This window comes from Paralichthys olivaceus, chromosome 19, assembly GCF_024713975.1.
Source record: "Paralichthys olivaceus isolate ysfri-2021 chromosome 19, ASM2471397v2, whole genome shotgun sequence".
In the NCBI taxonomy this organism is placed as follows: Eukaryota; Metazoa; Chordata; class Actinopteri; order Pleuronectiformes; family Paralichthyidae; genus Paralichthys; species Paralichthys olivaceus.
Window position 1 is genome coordinate 5,617,799 of NC_091111.1, and position 16,518 is coordinate 5,634,316.

Consider the following 16,518-nt stretch of genomic DNA (forward strand, 5'->3'; position numbering starts at 1 on the left):
GTTTGTATTGCCTGCTGTTTTTTTCATTAGGTGGAATCTTATATCATCGCCTCTGAATATTGCATGAGGTTCAGCGAGGCTTGGTTGTCGTGACACCGCCGTAATATTTCACAACAATCAAAGATGGATGAGCCTATTCTTCTAGGTAAATAGAGAGAGGCCTGGCACAGCAGAGGAAAAGCCCAAAGATGGTGACGGCGACACTAAGGCACCGTAAAGGAGGCTGGAGGAGGAAGGGATGAAAAAAAGAAAAAGCCCAGAAGAGTGATTGGAGTCCATAAAAACAAAAACGCAGTGTCAGACAAATGGAGCAGGCAAGAGATGAGAGAGAAAGGTAAATGAGGGAGAAAGGAGAGGGAGAGGACAAGAGAGGGAGATGGAGTGGGAAATCTTAGACAGAGTGAGGAAGCTAAAAAAGAGAGAGATGGGGCTATTAGAGTGTAGGGAGGAAGAGAGAGACCCATGCTGCTCCTGGTAATTGAAAAGGCACCGGGACTGATTTAGAGAGGAGCTTAGTTGGGGTTTGTTGGGATGGGGAGGGGGGAGGGCGCTGCATTGCAGAGTGTAAGGACCCAGGAACCGCCAACCCCCTGCAGTTCTTTGCTCTACCACCTCTACAGTCGTCATTAGCTCAACACGGAGAAAATGACCCTCCAAGGCCCATAAGAAGCAGTGAGGCTGCAAAAACATTATGGCTCGATCCATATGAGACAATTACAGGTGTGTGTGCTTTTCTGCCATGAACAACACAGCAAGATAAAGAATTAGAGAGGAGAGGGCTTCACGGGGCGCAGATAGAATACAGGAATGAAGTGGGAGGAAAGTGTTGCCACAGGTGAGGTCATACGTGCAGGAAATGTTTAAGTATTCCAGTTCTGATGTTCTTTATTACAGCGCTTCTGATTCTCTACCTTTAGCTTCAACAAGGATCGTTCTATCCCTTTAATTTCAGTGTGTGTGAGAGAGAGAGAGAGAGAGAATGTTAGAAAGTGCCAGAAGCCTCCCCATATTGATGTTGTGCCTGGCTCACTTCACCTCATCCACTTCCTTAACTTGCTAATACAGCTGGACACTACACCAATAAACAGGGCTCCATGTCATCAAACAAATGCCTGGTCTGCACCATAGACTGTACGGTCTGCACCCGCCTACACACACACGTTCATACACACACACATACATGTATATAAATATATATATACATGCAGCCTACCGACCCTCTCATAGACACACACACTCCTGCTGTATGTCATGGGCTTGTCTCATAAGTGCCTGTTCTTTCCAGGGGCGCTGATACGTGATACCTCTGCCCGGTCAATCCTTCTCGCATTACTGCCTCCGCAGTGTGCTGCTTCATTTACACGTGAAATATTGATGTTCTTAATTTAACCCCCAGGGTGCTCAGGTGTCGTCCCCCCCCCTCCCCCCCCCCCTGAAAGGAGGGTAAGCCTTTTCTAGAGAACCGCGCAACAGCCCCAATGCAGAAACAGAAACCCTTTCCAGCTTGGGATTGGTTGACAGGATGAGTTTAGCTGAGCCTCATTGGCTGGCTGGCACATAGAGCGGTAGCACAAACCCACTAGCGGAGTCGTATCCCAGTGGGTTTGTCTTCTTTTTTTTTTATGTCCCACCTGTTCTGCGTATGTGCTTGTGTTTTGCAGGGTTGATACCTGTGTGCCTGTTTGCATTGAGACGCCATGCTTGTCAACTTTGACCCCTTTTTTTCCAACCATCGGTTGCAGCTATTGGTCCAGTTCAAGATAATTTGGTGTTTTCACTGGTTTTTGCAAGACAGTGTGGAACCCTTAACATATTAAATATGAAAAACATCAACAAAACAACATGAACTTTAATGAAGCAAAATCTATAAGTTTACAAATGAATTTTGAAATTATTCTATTGAAATGAATCAAAACTCAACTTTACGTTTTGATATTTTATTTCATTATCAACATTTTTATTTAAAAATGCTTCCTTTTTGAAAAGAGTAATGGTATAATTCACTGACAGTTCTAATTCATGATGCGTTTTCTGTCACCAGTTCTGTCACCAGTCCCCCCACCACCTTTAAGCCAATCACAGCTTTGAATAATGAGGCTCAACAACTACCTACTTTTAACTTGAGCAGCAACCGTACTGCTGTGATTAAACATTTTACCACTCAGTCATAGACTTTATATAAAGATGGATAACGCATCTCCACTCCCCACACCCCTCCCACTTAACAGAAATGAAGCCAAAGAAATCCTGAAATATGAAGGTTGCCATCTTGTGCCGATGACATCATTTGGAGTCAGAGCAGTAGCTATAGGGGATGAAGCCGTGGGCTCAGTATTGAACCTCAGCTTTTATGTGGTTTAACAAGGCTACATGCTTTCTACCTAGCCTGCCAGCTACAGTGAGGATGGGTTTAAAAAGGCAGCTTGTTGTCAGACTGAGGATCAGCTTTAAGTCAGGAGTCATTCTAAAGACAGAGGGTCCCAAATCTAGAAAACTGTCCAGGCTGTTCCACTGTGAGAAAAACATGTCTGTGAAAATACCAATAGTAAAAAAAAAAAAAAAAAAAAAAGGGAAAAAGATTTGAAATGGGAAATACATTTTTATAATAATAATAAGGTTTTACTTTTAGTAATTTATCAAATAATCTCATAATCTGTTACTTAATTTATGAAGTCCTCTTCATTCACTTTCATTTTTATACATATATTTAACATTGGACATTAAAAAGAGCTCTGTTACTTTCCTTGAAATGTAAATTTTATGGTTTGAGCACTGGACCAGTTGAGGTAACCAAGTGCAGCGGTGCTTCACTCCCAGCTGTCAATCATATGTAAGGCTCTTCTTACTGGCTGGTGGGGTGCTGCAGGGAGGGGCCTGTCAGGAGGGCTCTGTAACTAGTTTGTCTGGATTTCTTTCAGAATAAAACCCCAGAGCTATAATCAGGACAGGGTTCCTTCTGAGTCACTCTCTCCTCCTCAAATGATATGATTAATGCAGGACAGGCTCGATCCACAGCAGCTAAATGGCACCTAACATGAGAGAATGTGTGAGGAATGCAAAGAATGCAGTGTCCCTTATCTGTGTAAAAAGAATGAGGTGTGTGTATGCTTGCATGTAAGGGCAGGGCTCTCCATGATTTATCTTGCCTAGTTTATGTGTAGGCTGGTGGAGCTGTCTCAGTCTATATTTGCTCCTTTCCAAACATGGTCAAATTACACTCCAAATATAGTAAAACCATTTTGTTCTGACTTGCCCTTTTGAGCATTTGCCTCACCTCTAGCATCATGGAGGTGAGGAAGACACGTTCCTGCCTTCGGTACTCTGTGTGTGTGTCATTTAAAAAGTGCACACAGCAGTAGTGTGTGGCCTGGTTTGCCTTACTAGGACAAGCCAACATCGGCAGATGCAAGAGGGTTTATTCAAACTCCCACTTGCCTTTTCAAAAACCCCCAACATCCCAGTTACAGCATGCTGCTGTTGCCTAGCAACCAGCTGTGTCTTGAGAGAGAAGAGAGCCGTCATAGATGTGTATGTATATCCTCGGCTGAGCAAGAGCAAACACTCTGCTGCCTCTCTCTCCCCTGTGGGCAGCTCACTCACTCTCTCCACAACCTCACTGTCATTTAATGGGGGACAGTATGAATCCTGCCTCTGCTCAGCCTCACCCAGTGACAGTGCACATGAGCAGAACCGTGCTCGGTAAATGACCTAGAGATTTGTAATTCTGTCTTTGAAGAACATTTTCACGTTCAGGCTTATAAAAAATGACATTAGACGCGATAAAGTTCATGGTCTTTTATTTGAAAAAAAAAAATAAAGACTAGCATGTACAACTTGGAATGAATGTAAACTGAACTCAGATGAACAGCTGCGAAGACTGGTGCACTGACACTCCTAACAGCATGCGCTGCAAACACAGTACACCCCTCACTACGCTTTTGTCTGAGTCGAGAAACAGAAGAAGAAAAAAAGTGAAGGCCAGTGATTCTCTCTTGCAAGAAAAGAGGACAGACACTCCATCTCAGCAAAAAAATAAAAGAAAAAATAAAAGAAAGCTCACCGTAAGACTCTTTAAGTCCCCCTCCTTTTAAAAGGGCAGGACGCACAACTACTAAGATGGCCGTCCAAATAACATAACAAAAACAAAAGAACATGCCAAACATTTGAAAATGTATTTTTTGTACATTGTTTTTTTCTCTTTTTATCTAGCATACAATTAAGTCCCATTCCACTTTAACGCTTGAGTTAGAACCTGGTAAATTCTCTCATCTTAACAGTACAGGGTTCCTCTCCAAATACAAAAAAACTGTACCAAACCAACAAGAGGACAGCTTATAGTGGAATCAGCACGCTCTGGTAGCCCGGAGGAGGGATGGGGGGGCATGGGGGTTAGTGCTCCGGTCTCAAGCTGCATGCATGAAGAACAGAAAACAGAGAGAGAGAAAGAAGAGATGGCCAGCCCAGACATTTACCATTAGCAAATGGAACTGGAAGGAGTTCGCCAAATGCTTTAGCTTTAGTCTGAAGGTAGTAGATACAGGGTTTGTTGTTATTATTTTTACTTGTTAAGTACTGATGCTAAACTGATCTCCGGGGGGAGGGGACAGGATCACTAACCATCATTTTCATGCAGATATTTTTTGTATATTTTCTTTATATTTTTTCCTGTGTGGACAGAAGGATAGATTAATTCAACATTCAATTATTTTCTATACAGAAACAGTATGAATAAATGAACATTTTTCCAAGAGGTAAGTAAAACATTTTGACTTTTTTTTTTCTTGTTTTTTCCTTTTTTTCTTCTAAGAGGGGACAGGGCGGGGCGGGCAAGCTTCACTTTGCGGTCATCATCTGTACAAACTCTGCAGAGAGAGAGAGAGAGAGAGAGGGAGAGGAGAAGAGACAATGAGGTCATCAGGTTTAAGGCTTTGGTACAGCCTGTTGCCAGTGAGAGCAAATCACCTGCTAAACTGTTAAACGTTTTATTGTTTTTTTTTAATCAACTTGAGCAGGTTGAGAACATCTTAATTGGTGTCCCCTTTCCAAACGGCTTTCGTGTTCATCTCATTAAACCCATTTGATTAAAAAGCTTCTACGTTGTGCTTACAGTTTTGCAGACACACACACAAAAAATAACTAAATAAGAGGCTTTCATTGTCCGTAGAGTACACATTCTGTCTGTGGTATAATGAGAATGTGAAAGTAGGGCACTTTTCAGCCAAGACTTATGGACTTTTCATAATATATCAACAGCCTTCTAGAAAATGAGCGCAGTCTGTCGTGTAATGTTGCCGAGGGACTGAAGAGGGGGGGATGGGAGAAAGAGAGAAAGGCTCCTGGCACACTGATGATAATTCAGAGGGATAACTTTCACTCATCTCTGTTTCACCACGCTCCATGTATAGCCCCTATCTAATAACTAATATTACGTGTGACTGGCTTATCTTGCAGCCGCCCTCAGAGAAATACAAAGCTTGGAAAGTGAAGTGTTCTGGTCCCCCTGTTTAATAAAAGCTTACACCGTGGCCTAGAAACTAAAGCTATTTGTGCACTGTTACATTTTTGTTTTTAATTTATTTTTTACCTTCATAGTTGACCTGTCCGTCTCCGTCAATGTCTGCTTCTCTGATCATCTCGTCCACCTCCTCATCTGTTAGCTTCTCTCCCAGGTTCGTCATAACGTGACGGAGCTCTGCAGCGCTGATGTAGCCATTTCCGTCCTGGAAACATGCAGCATGGGAGCAAATGTGTAAAAAACATGTAAAACAATTCCCCACAGGTGGGGCAAAAGATTCCCAGCAGATCAATTAATGAGCTGAGAAGGTGGTGGGTGTTTAACAAGCAGCAAGTTAGACACCCATAACTCTCCACCATCAGAATAATCTTGCTTGCTTTATGTACTAAATAGCTGCAACCACATTTTCTTGGGCTCCACAGAAAAATTTGAATTAAATTTAACTCTGCTTACCAAGTGTACAAACAGTTATATACCCTCATTATGCGGTTTAAACTTTATTTACCTTGTCAAATACCCGGAAAGCCTCACGAATCTCCTCCTCGCTGTCTGTGTCCTTCATTTTTCTGGCCATCATGGTCAGGAACTCCGGAAAGTCGATGGTTCCATTACCTGGAATGTGTGATCAATGAAGCACATTTAATTAGCAAAAATTGCAATTACTTAAAAAGCAAACTCAGATAAGTAGAGATAATATAACCCAGCATTTAGCTGATGAAAATCACTCGGCTCGAAAATATTTGTGTAGTGCTCCTGTCCTCCTTTTTCCCCTCCTGTGTGTGACAGTGGCTCTTACATTAGTGTATGGGCCACAACCTCTTCTCTCCAGAGGTGACTGTGGCAGTGACATGAGTAATCGCAGTGAGGGCAGCCGCCCTCACATCATTTTAGTGAGCACCTCCCTTCCTGTGATAAACACGGCTACTGCTGTGTGTAATTCCCTTTACTTTCTTTAGGGAAGCCCTGGGAGGAGGTTACGTATGTTACATGGCACAGCGGCACTGCGGGGGGAGGGGCCATGGCTATTCATCCATAATGTAGGTGTAGCGTATACTGTGCAGCTTGGTCTTCGAGGAGCCTGGATAAATCAAAAGCTTATCTCTCCTGGTGCCCCCGTCAGAAACTGAAGCTGGAGGGGAAGTGAGAAGGACATGGAGTGGGGGGAAGGGGGGGCTTCAGTCCAGATGCTACATCCCTCTATCCCACTTTTATCCACTCTTTCTTTCTCCCTTTCTGGGCAGTGTTTGCATGTATTTTTTGGGTCGTCTCAAAGTGTGACCATTAGGACGGTTCTGTCAGTGTTGCTGGTGTTTTTGATTTTGCTAATTGGTGGTGGTGCATGAATGTGTGCAGTAGGATCAATATCCATGTTGCTGTTGTCAAGACAGGATTACTAGGGGATCAGACCCTCTTGACAGGGGAAGGATCTATGAGGAGCTCAGCGGTTCACAAACTGCAACCACAGACGACGGGAGGGTGGATGGTTTTTTCTGTACATGTTATAGATATATACGTATGCAGGAGTGTGGAGGTGAATTTACAGAACAATTAATACAAATAAAAAACAGAGAATTTTGTGGGGGAATAAAGTGAAGGGCAGGGACAGTGAAGGGAAAAGAACTGAGGAGGATTAGCCCAGGGGTGAGGGGGTTTACAGAGCATGCCTCAGAGAGCGAGATATAGAGAGAATGGATGTATGTGTGTTTGTGTGGAACAAAAAGGGATGCAGTAATATGATGGGGCAGATGGTGATCTCATGACCCGGGGTAACAATCTAAGGACCTGTTATCTAACACACAGAGACAGCCAAGAGCACCAAGGGAAAACATGCTGTCGCCCAAGGGTGGGTGACTAAAGAGGGGGGGTGTCCCAGTCTTCCAGAGGGGCAAGACTGGAAAACTATTATATAAAAGGCACAACGACTAGAGAAGAAGCAAGGTAGCCCTTGAGTGATATCTGCTCAACTGCACCTCGGGCCAGCTGCTGCAGTGGAAGGAGGGAGGGAGATAGGGAGGATGGCAGGCGGGAAGAGAGAAAATGGTGGGAGGGAAAGAGAGAGAGAGAAAAAAGAAGAGGGAGGGAGTGGGCGGTAGAGAGGGAGATGGAGATGAGGGAGATGTGAAGAGTAGAGAATATAAGGAGTGAACCGAGTGGGAGATGGTGCGATTACACATAAGAGGTGCTGACGCAAACTATAGAAGGCTGAGGCATCGCAGTGCACTGGTGTGTGTGGTCATTGTTTTCCTTGAATCACAAAGCCAAGTTCCATCCCTGAGATAAGAAAGAGGGGTGGGATTGAGTAATGACAATGAGTGATTTGCCGGCACTAATGCTAGTATTTTTGTCCTGCAGTTATTTAATCCTAAATTGAATTGGTTTATCTTGTCTCAAACGTCTCTATTACATATTTTACCTTAATGTGCGCATGCGACATATTCAGCATCCCTGCATCGTTTTAAGAAGGCATGGTTAGTTAGGCAGCAATGCCATTTCAAGCTGCAATCGTTTTTACAATCAAATAGCCAAGAGACTATTTCTTTTACCAGCTCTCCGTCTACATAAAGCCCTCCGTCCCTGCTTCCATTTACTGTCATTCTTTACCACAGCATCCTTGTTTGGTAAATAAGGCTGATTTTCAATGGGCCAGCTGACATCCCATGGCTGTCGATGTGGGTACGGGATGTGCAAAGCGCAGAGAGGCCTTATGCAACCACTTTTATTTTCCATTACTAGCTTCATTGCTGTCTGACCTAGATTGCATCAGCCAAGGGAGGCAGAGGCAGAACAAGGGGATGTTAGTGATGGTGTGTATGTTTGTGTGCTTGCTCTTTAGTGTAACTGAGGGGGAGGGTGCTGAGGAAGGTGGGAGGATGTTTCAATAAAGGGGCAGCCAAACTGCGGAGCAATTGATTTCTCCTGATCAATGCAGTCCCATTTACAAAATCCTATAAGCTGACAGAGCACCACTGGGGTGCAGGCCCCACTGACAGCTAACATCCTCGACTCTACCACCCAAGGACGGTCAGCTTGAAGGCGATGAGCCTAATTCTCAGACTCCTTTCCCCTCTCTCCTTTTCTGTCTCTCTTTGTATCACTCTCTTTCAATCACTGTGCCTCTGTGAGATGCTGCAGTGCAGGATAAAGAGGAGGTGAACAGAAGAATCTGTCTCAATTATGGCACTCAGCATGGGGCAGCAACACTGACAGTCTTTTGACACGTAGCCTGCTCTTCTCACCAGCTCTGTGAGCACCTCCTGCACATCCATATCTCAGACAGTGAGTGGCAGTGACTAAAGTGCTGACACAGAGGGACACGTCATCTGAAAATAAAGCTGGCCGGACAGTTGGCTTGGACAGTTGGTTGACAGTTGGCAGTAAAGGGAGGGAGGTGGGCAGCAACAGGACTGATGTGTTTTCAAAATGGGTAATGGATGCTCCATCTAATCCCTTATCCATTTGTAACAGAGGTTTTATCACTGCAGTCATGCAATGTAGTGATAATGGTTTTATTCTACCAGAAGAGCTGAAATGAATTGATAAATCTCTGTAGCTAGGACTGAGGTAAAATCAGGAGCTGTAAGAAATGATGCAGTTGTAATGTGTGTGTCTGCAGTTAGCAGTGACAGTTGCTTGATGTTTTGTTGATTTAAAAGTAAGTTCACAGTAAATAACTACTGTCTAACACTCAGAGTCCAGTGACATATGGAATCCTGGTTGAAACTTTTTCTATAAAATAGATGTATTTCGTGTTTTTTTATTTGTGATTCAAGACATTTATAGCATCCTATGTTGATTTAGTCCACTCTTCTGCTTATTATTTAGCAGAAATCAGCTGACTCGTAGCATTTTATCTGTGGCCTCAATTCAAGATTGAACACATTAGATAAAGATTATTGTGAAAAGCACCGTATAAACTGTTTCCATTACATAATGTGGGACCGATCAAATAGGTTATGTTGCTATATTTCCCTAATTTGGCATCTTATATGACCTATTTAACAGAGAGCTTAATTTATTCTTACATATCAGAAATTAGTCATTCTCACCTGTTCATGATATGGGTAAATTGAATACAAGTATACTGACCGTCAGCGTCCACTTCATTGATCATGTCCTGCAGTTCAGCCTCTGTGGGGTTCTGGCCCAGCGACCTCATGACAGTGCCGAGCTCTTTGGTGGTAATGGTGCCGTCACCATCCTTGTCGAATAAGGAGAAAGCCTCCTTGAACTCTGCAGGGGTGGAGGTAAAAGTGAGAGGTTACATTAGTGTTGTGGTGCAGTTACAAATCGTGGGTTATGTTAGGACGCTGAAATCAGGGCCAAAAGGTTGATTCTTGAGAGTGATAAGACTTGAGTTAACAGTTAATTCTTGTCTCTAAATTTGCCCACATGAGTGTGAACACAACTCAGGCTGGAAATGTGCTGAGTTCTGAAAACTCAAGAGATCTTATCTCATTCTGTGAAAAAAAAAAGAAAGCGAAGCAGAAGATTTCAGTGTGAGAAGTTCTCTGTTTTTTCTTTATACAAGCAGGCCTCTGAACTACTAGGCCATAGAAACCCGTCCAGGGAAGTGCAGGCGATAGTGAGCATTAGCACAAGCTAATTAACCACAGAGGCGGTTTGGCTGATAGGAAACTGTGCAGCCTCCAGTTTTAGTACAGAGCCCCTATCTTTTATTCATCAGGAATATCAAGGTGCCTGAGAAAGAGAAACTACTTATAAGGCTGGCCTGGAAAACTGTCTATTCACTGGAGCTTCGTGGCTTTCGATCCTGACTCATGACATGCTGTAAATACTTGTTCCTCTTACTTCTGTTCAATTTAAAAAGCTAATGATCTACCGAGGGAGGGTAGGTGCCTCATCATTCAATTTTCCATGTCATGACACATTCTCTGAAAGTGTGTTAGAAGCAAACAGAACAGCTAATGAGAACGAGGAGGAGGAACTTTATTGAATATATTTCAAAGGGTGGAATTGATCCGCCAGAAGCCAGTAAATATGTGAAGAAAGGACTTGGGTGAAAGAAGAGAAAATCTCTGTTCCTACCTGCAATCTGCTCCTCTGTTAGTTGGTCAGCCTGTGGGGGGGGGGGGAGAAGGAGAGAGAGAATAACAAACAAGTTATTCAACAAGGCAATTATTCCAAACCTCAAACTTTCGTCATTACATTCCTCATCTCCCCCACCCACCAACCACACAGCTTAACACTGTCCACAGTGTTCAGGGGTCTGATGGCCTCAGTGCAAAGAAATCCCCAGAGGCCGTAACTGGAATCTACTCATGGGGCTGCCAAGATTTAACAATAAAAATAACAATTGCCCCAATTAACCAAGAGCCACCGTTTGCAAACTTGTTTTAAAATCTGCAACTTAATATTTCATTTAAATGACAGAATTACAGTACCTACAGAGTTGGGCCCTTTAATGACTTAAAGCCAATTGTGGTCCATCTTGAATTCAGATAATTATGAACTCAGTTAGACATCTTTCCTTGATAGCGGATGCTGATCAGGTGTTAAAAGGTTATGTTTGTTTGACATTGTCTTATAACGCTAACATATTGCAAGCTTTACAAAAAGGTACTGCATGAGGTTAAACTTTGAGCTAATGTGTGGCTCCCTGGGATTGTAAAAAATAAAAAAGCAAGCAACGCCATGGTGGTCCTCCACAAAAAGGGACTGCTGGGAAACAAATTGTAATAAAATGGATGAAGTGCTGTCTCCAGACCAGCAGAAAATGTTTAGGCGGGGTTGTTTTAGGACATATCAGAATGGGAGTGTTTTCCATGGTCCTACCAACAGGAAAAAAAAGAGGCCTGCTGGGTTGGCACTGTTTGGTTCCCCTCCCAGCCTGTTCCCTGCACGAGCTGGGGATCTTTCATGGCTGATAGTGACTCACACATGCTGTAACTGGCTTGGAAGCGCGCATCCACTGCCGGGCCTTTTACATAGATGGATTCAGGCTTCTTTGTAAAGGCAGCCACTGATTTCAAACAAACACCCACAGCAATAAAAGTGTGAATACAGAGCTTGTGGTGCAAAACACTCCCACGTGTAGCCCCCCCATCAATGTCTCAGGAAAAAGGGGAGTTTGTTTTATTACTATTTAGTATCAACCCACTGACATCATTGTGCCTGGATACAAAGAAAGAACACACACAGACAAACATGAGTGCTCACAGATGTGCACATGCATTCACACACTAATGTTCATGCATGTTTACACATTGTCTCTTTTTGGTAGCTGCATTCATTTCCTTGAGACTTACTCTAACCATAACATAAACTCGCCTAACCTTCATCGCTGACCCAAAAAACTGTTTTTCTCCAACTGATTACACAACTTTGGTCCCAAATTGGACAAGCCACCCTCAATGTATTGGTTTTCAGACCAATATCTGTCCCCAACGATAGCCTATGCTAGAAACAAGCAAACACCTCTAAATGGAACTCTTCCACACCACCAATACTTTCCACCCCCATGTTTCCTGTGAATTAGTCAGAGTTGTCAGCTGTGCCTCAAAGCGAATTCCTCCAGCCCATCGGTGTGTTTATGTGTTTGTGCGAGGAATCCAGCTTTGGATACAGCCGAGCACACACACCAATAACAAAGTTGTCCTTCCTCACAGCCAACACAAACTTGTCACATTAAAAATGCCAGTGTGAGTAACAAAATGATTTAGTGGGACTCATGACCAGAACAGCAACACCTGTTTTTCCTGCAGTGACCTTCCAAAATGGCTGCCATGAAAGAAGCCTATCCCATGACCGAAAACCTAGACCTTATTAAGTCCGTGTTTGGAGGTTATGATATTTTATTTGAAAATCAAGCTAGCAAATTTAATTTGCTGCATTATGACTAGATTTGGTTAGAAGGGATGAGATTTAGCAGATCACCGCATGACACAGCGCAAGCTGACCTTTAACTGTTAAAAAAACAAAAAGGCCTCACTGCTCCTGGCCTGAGCAGCAGTGTCCAGGGGATTGGATCGATCTGGTCAGCGAGGGGTTCATGGATAACTTCAGCGCTGCTCATACAATTAGCTGACATGATTCAATAACCTGTTCCGCACACAACAGGCACTCGCCTGTCTTCTGCCCCCCGCACCCTCTTCCTGTCTCTATTTCCATCTGTGAGAAAAGGGAAATGTCAAGAGACACCACCAGCCTCGCCAGCACTAATATGCCACCCAGCTCGACCCACGTTTTCAGTCTCGTCTGTTTTATTCTTCGCCGCCATCTTCCACACTGTCCCTCTCACCTCGTACATTTTCTGCCTTTGTGTTAATTTCTCACTCTTTCTCTGTCAATGATGGTGGTGACGAGGCCTCCTTCCTTTTTTTCCTTAGTCACCCTCTTTGTCATGCTGCATCGCCACTGTTGTATGGTAGCTGTCTCTTTCTGTCCCCTGCTGTCTCCCTAAGTGTACTGGGTGTGGAGTTTGGTGACTCAGTGCTATGGATCCTCCCCTGGCTCAGACCCAAGCTGCTGGGGCCTCACAGTGCTGCTGTACTGCCCACTACCGGCCCATCCCTTCCTTTTCTCCATTTTCTTCCTTTTTCCCCCCAAGCACTTGGACTTGGGCCAATCCAAACTCCTCCTTCTGAAGACATTTCCCGTCTATGTGTATGTTGTCGCTTTCTTTACGTGACATAGGAAACTCCCTGTGAATCACCATCCATGGTGTCTTATGGAGATGGTAATTCACGGCCAGACTTGCAGAGGGTTGGGAGTGCATGTGTTTTTGGGGATGGGTGGTGCTCTGCTGGCAGTGGTCTGTTGGCATGAGGCGGTCAACCACTCCCACTGTTGCCTGGGCAGCCGGCCTCAGCATTGCGATCCAAACTGGGCTGTGGGAGGCAGAGGGCAGTTCACTGGCCAGCAAGGAATATCTTTTACTCCCACTTGATGCCATATCACCTTTGCATCCTTCTCTGTTCACTCTGTTTGACAGGGGGGATGCAAAATGGTGTAAGAGGACACTGATTATCATCTTCTTCATTAGCAGCCCTTTATCATCACTTTCCAGGTTTTTTGAGTTGCCAGTCTGTTACTGTGAGGTGCCAACAGTTCCTTAAGTATCTTCTCAATATTCACCCAGTGAAAGGTGAAAACACCAGCAGATGGGTGTGACACACACACACACACACACACACACACTCACACACTCTCATACACAGTTCCATTCATCATGATACAAGCACAAACACAAAGAGTCAGTGTGACACACACTCCCACTCTATCGAAGCACTGGGCTCCACTGAGCGGTGAACGCCTTGTCTCTTTGAGACTGGACAAAAGACAGTGAGGCCTCTGGGCCCTGGCTGTGTCAGGGGGGAAGGAGGGCGAGTGGATGGGGTGTAAACAACGGCAGCCTCCCAACATCCTGCAGACAAGGCCAGTCCACCATATGGCCTGGGTGGTGGTGGGTGGCTGGGTACTCCACCCCACCACAGACAGCACTGCATCGTTCCGAGACACAAGGGACATGGAACATGGCTAGGTGTTGCCGTCAAGCATATAAATTATTCACTGCAGCGGATCAGATGTCCTTCAAGTTACTAAACATGCATCAGCAAACAAGAGCGTAACAGGAATATGATAGGGCCTTAGCATGGTCCAACTACTTATTCGATACTTCCACCTCAATGGGGGAGGCTGTTTCCACTTCAGTGGGCGTATTGATGCAGACAAGGGGCTTACGCCTGTGGATTAAACTTTTCAGAGACGCTGATACGCAAGCTAACTCCATAACAATTACACTTTACACTCCAATTACTGCGGCGCATTGCAACGTGAAACTGCATCGCAGCTCGATACCATATATGGGATATTTGATCACAGCGGAGGGAGGGTGGGTTGTGTAGGGGGGTGGCCTACAGCTTCTCGACTCCCTCGGGCCATTAATGATCTATTAAGCTTGATAATCAATGGATTAGCCCGAAAGGCCTCTTTTCCACATCCACTCTTGATAACGTCTCCTTATGTGACGTTGCCGGTGGAGGGGCTCCATTTCATTAGCCGGCTGCATGTGACTGCAACATCTGGTTCTGCAGACATTAATTCGCTACAGAATACTACTTAACCGAGACACATATACGTGATAGATAATCCCGTGATTATATTTCACATTATGTGGTTGGAGGCTGGTTTGGCAATAGTCAAAGCTGTTGATGTTTTGCAGTGGCCAGGGGCAGAAAGAGCTTCTTGGACAACTCAGACTGGCAACACGTTTGCATAGCATCGAGAGAAAAAAAAATTTGCAAAGAGGCAACCAAATCAGCTGACATTAAACAGACGGATAACACAGCCCGAGATAAACCCTGACAGGCGGAGCTGCATCTCTCCCTTACGAACCAGGGGGGGTGCTGCACACGTTTAGCTACAACCTTGTCGTTGACAGAATATGGACAGTTTCCGTTGCGGAACACTGACGGGATACAGTTCTCCCTACATCATGACAGGGCACGGCTCGGCTCGGGCAGCAAAGATGGTGCAATCTAGAAAAGAAAGAAGGAACCGAAGCAAACGCAGCAGGCGGCTCCTTCTCAGAGGAGCGTGTTGAACAGGGGGATCAGATAAGAGGACACGGGCAGCTCTGTGACATGTGTAGCTGTGTGGTAAGACCCACACACGGGCTGTGCGCTGAATAAGAACATGGTAATAACAACGGTATTATCTTGCGGGTCATCCCCGCAGCAGTTAATCTCGAGCTGGGGCAGAATCGGAGCCGTGCACCATGACAGCAGCCGCGGAGCCGCTACGTGAGCCGACATGGCCCAATACTGCCGCGCGAGTTGCGCAGTTTTGAGGAAATAACGCTCCGGCTGCGAAGGTGTCCACCATTTTTTTTAGTGAAAAGGCAGAACGCGCACATCGGCCCCAGCTCGAGAGGACTTCGTGTGACTCCACACGCAAGCTAACACGTTGAAGTAATGCGGACTGCGGGCGTTTTCCGTCCACGCACACGCGCATGAATCAATGACCGAGCGGCGGATAGAAGAGAAAAGCGTGGAACAGACGCGGTTTACACGCGGAGACGAGTTCTTTACACGCATTTCCCGTGTTCGCAGAATGAATGGCGATACTCACCATGTCGATGGGTTGTGTGCTTGTTGGTCTGTGGAGGCAGAGTGTGCTCGTTCCTTAGATGGAGTTCCACTGGCGGGTTGGCACTGTGTATATTGGCCGTGGCCAGAATGGGGAGGGGGGAGGGGGGGTTGCCTTGTGTATCCCTCCGCCGCACTAGCACCCACTTCCTTATTTCAAACCAGGGCTGTTGCAGCAGAGGAGAAGCAGGCCTCCTCCTTCTCCTCCTCCTCCTCCTCCTCCTCCTCCAGCAGGAGACATGCCAATCACCGGGGCTCGAACTCCTGCAGTGCACGGAGAGCATCCTCACACTCACGTTCCACTGCACGATGAAGAGGATGCAGTGCACGTTCAGTTGATTATTAGGACCAGGGTTCATTTGTGAGATGCTGATGCACATGCAGATCTATGGAGCATCACTACATCAGTGGATGTAAATAAACACAGTGTGATACATGTGTCACATGTATGTTTCCAGATGAACCATTATTCCCTATTGGTGCTTTTTGGACGACATGTTCTGTTTTGATGTAGTTTATCGTGCGCAAAACATCGCAGGCCGACATAACTGGTTTGGTAGGTAGAGCTTTTAGGTCCAAAGTTAATGTATTATGGTTTGCATTTTCACTATAATTAACTTTAAGTGTGCAAAAACCCCTGAAATGATCATCAACTTTGTCATAACGTTTCTTGCCAAGAAGATAATCCCATGTGTCAATGACCAGGGTACTGTTTGTCTGGATTTGATCTTTTTTTATTATTTTAGAAATCAATCTGTACAACTGGAAATATTTAAAGTATTTTTTCCTCCATTTGTGCTATTATACTATAGTATATCAAGTTTTTATCATTATAATACAAGGATCAAATCTATTGTGGCAAATTTAATCAATAACTTACAAAGTTATCCGGGTTCA

At 44.8% G+C, this 16,518-nt stretch overlaps 1 protein-coding gene across 1 annotated transcript; it reads right to left on the reverse strand.

Moving 5' to 3' along the window:
- Positions 1-3,780: 3,780 nt before the first annotated feature.
- Positions 3,781-15,780, reverse strand: calm1b (calmodulin 1b). Its single transcript, XM_020091800.2, has 6 exons — positions 15,605-15,780; positions 10,562-10,592; positions 9,602-9,745; positions 6,021-6,127; positions 5,585-5,720; positions 3,781-4,862 (listed from the first exon to the last, which is right to left on the reverse strand). The coding sequence occupies exons 1-6, from the start codon at positions 15,605-15,607 to the stop codon at positions 4,834-4,836; spliced, it is 450 nt and encodes a 149-aa protein (XP_019947359.1). The 5' UTR covers positions 15,608-15,780; the 3' UTR covers positions 3,781-4,833.
- Positions 15,781-16,518: the final 738 nt, after the last annotated feature.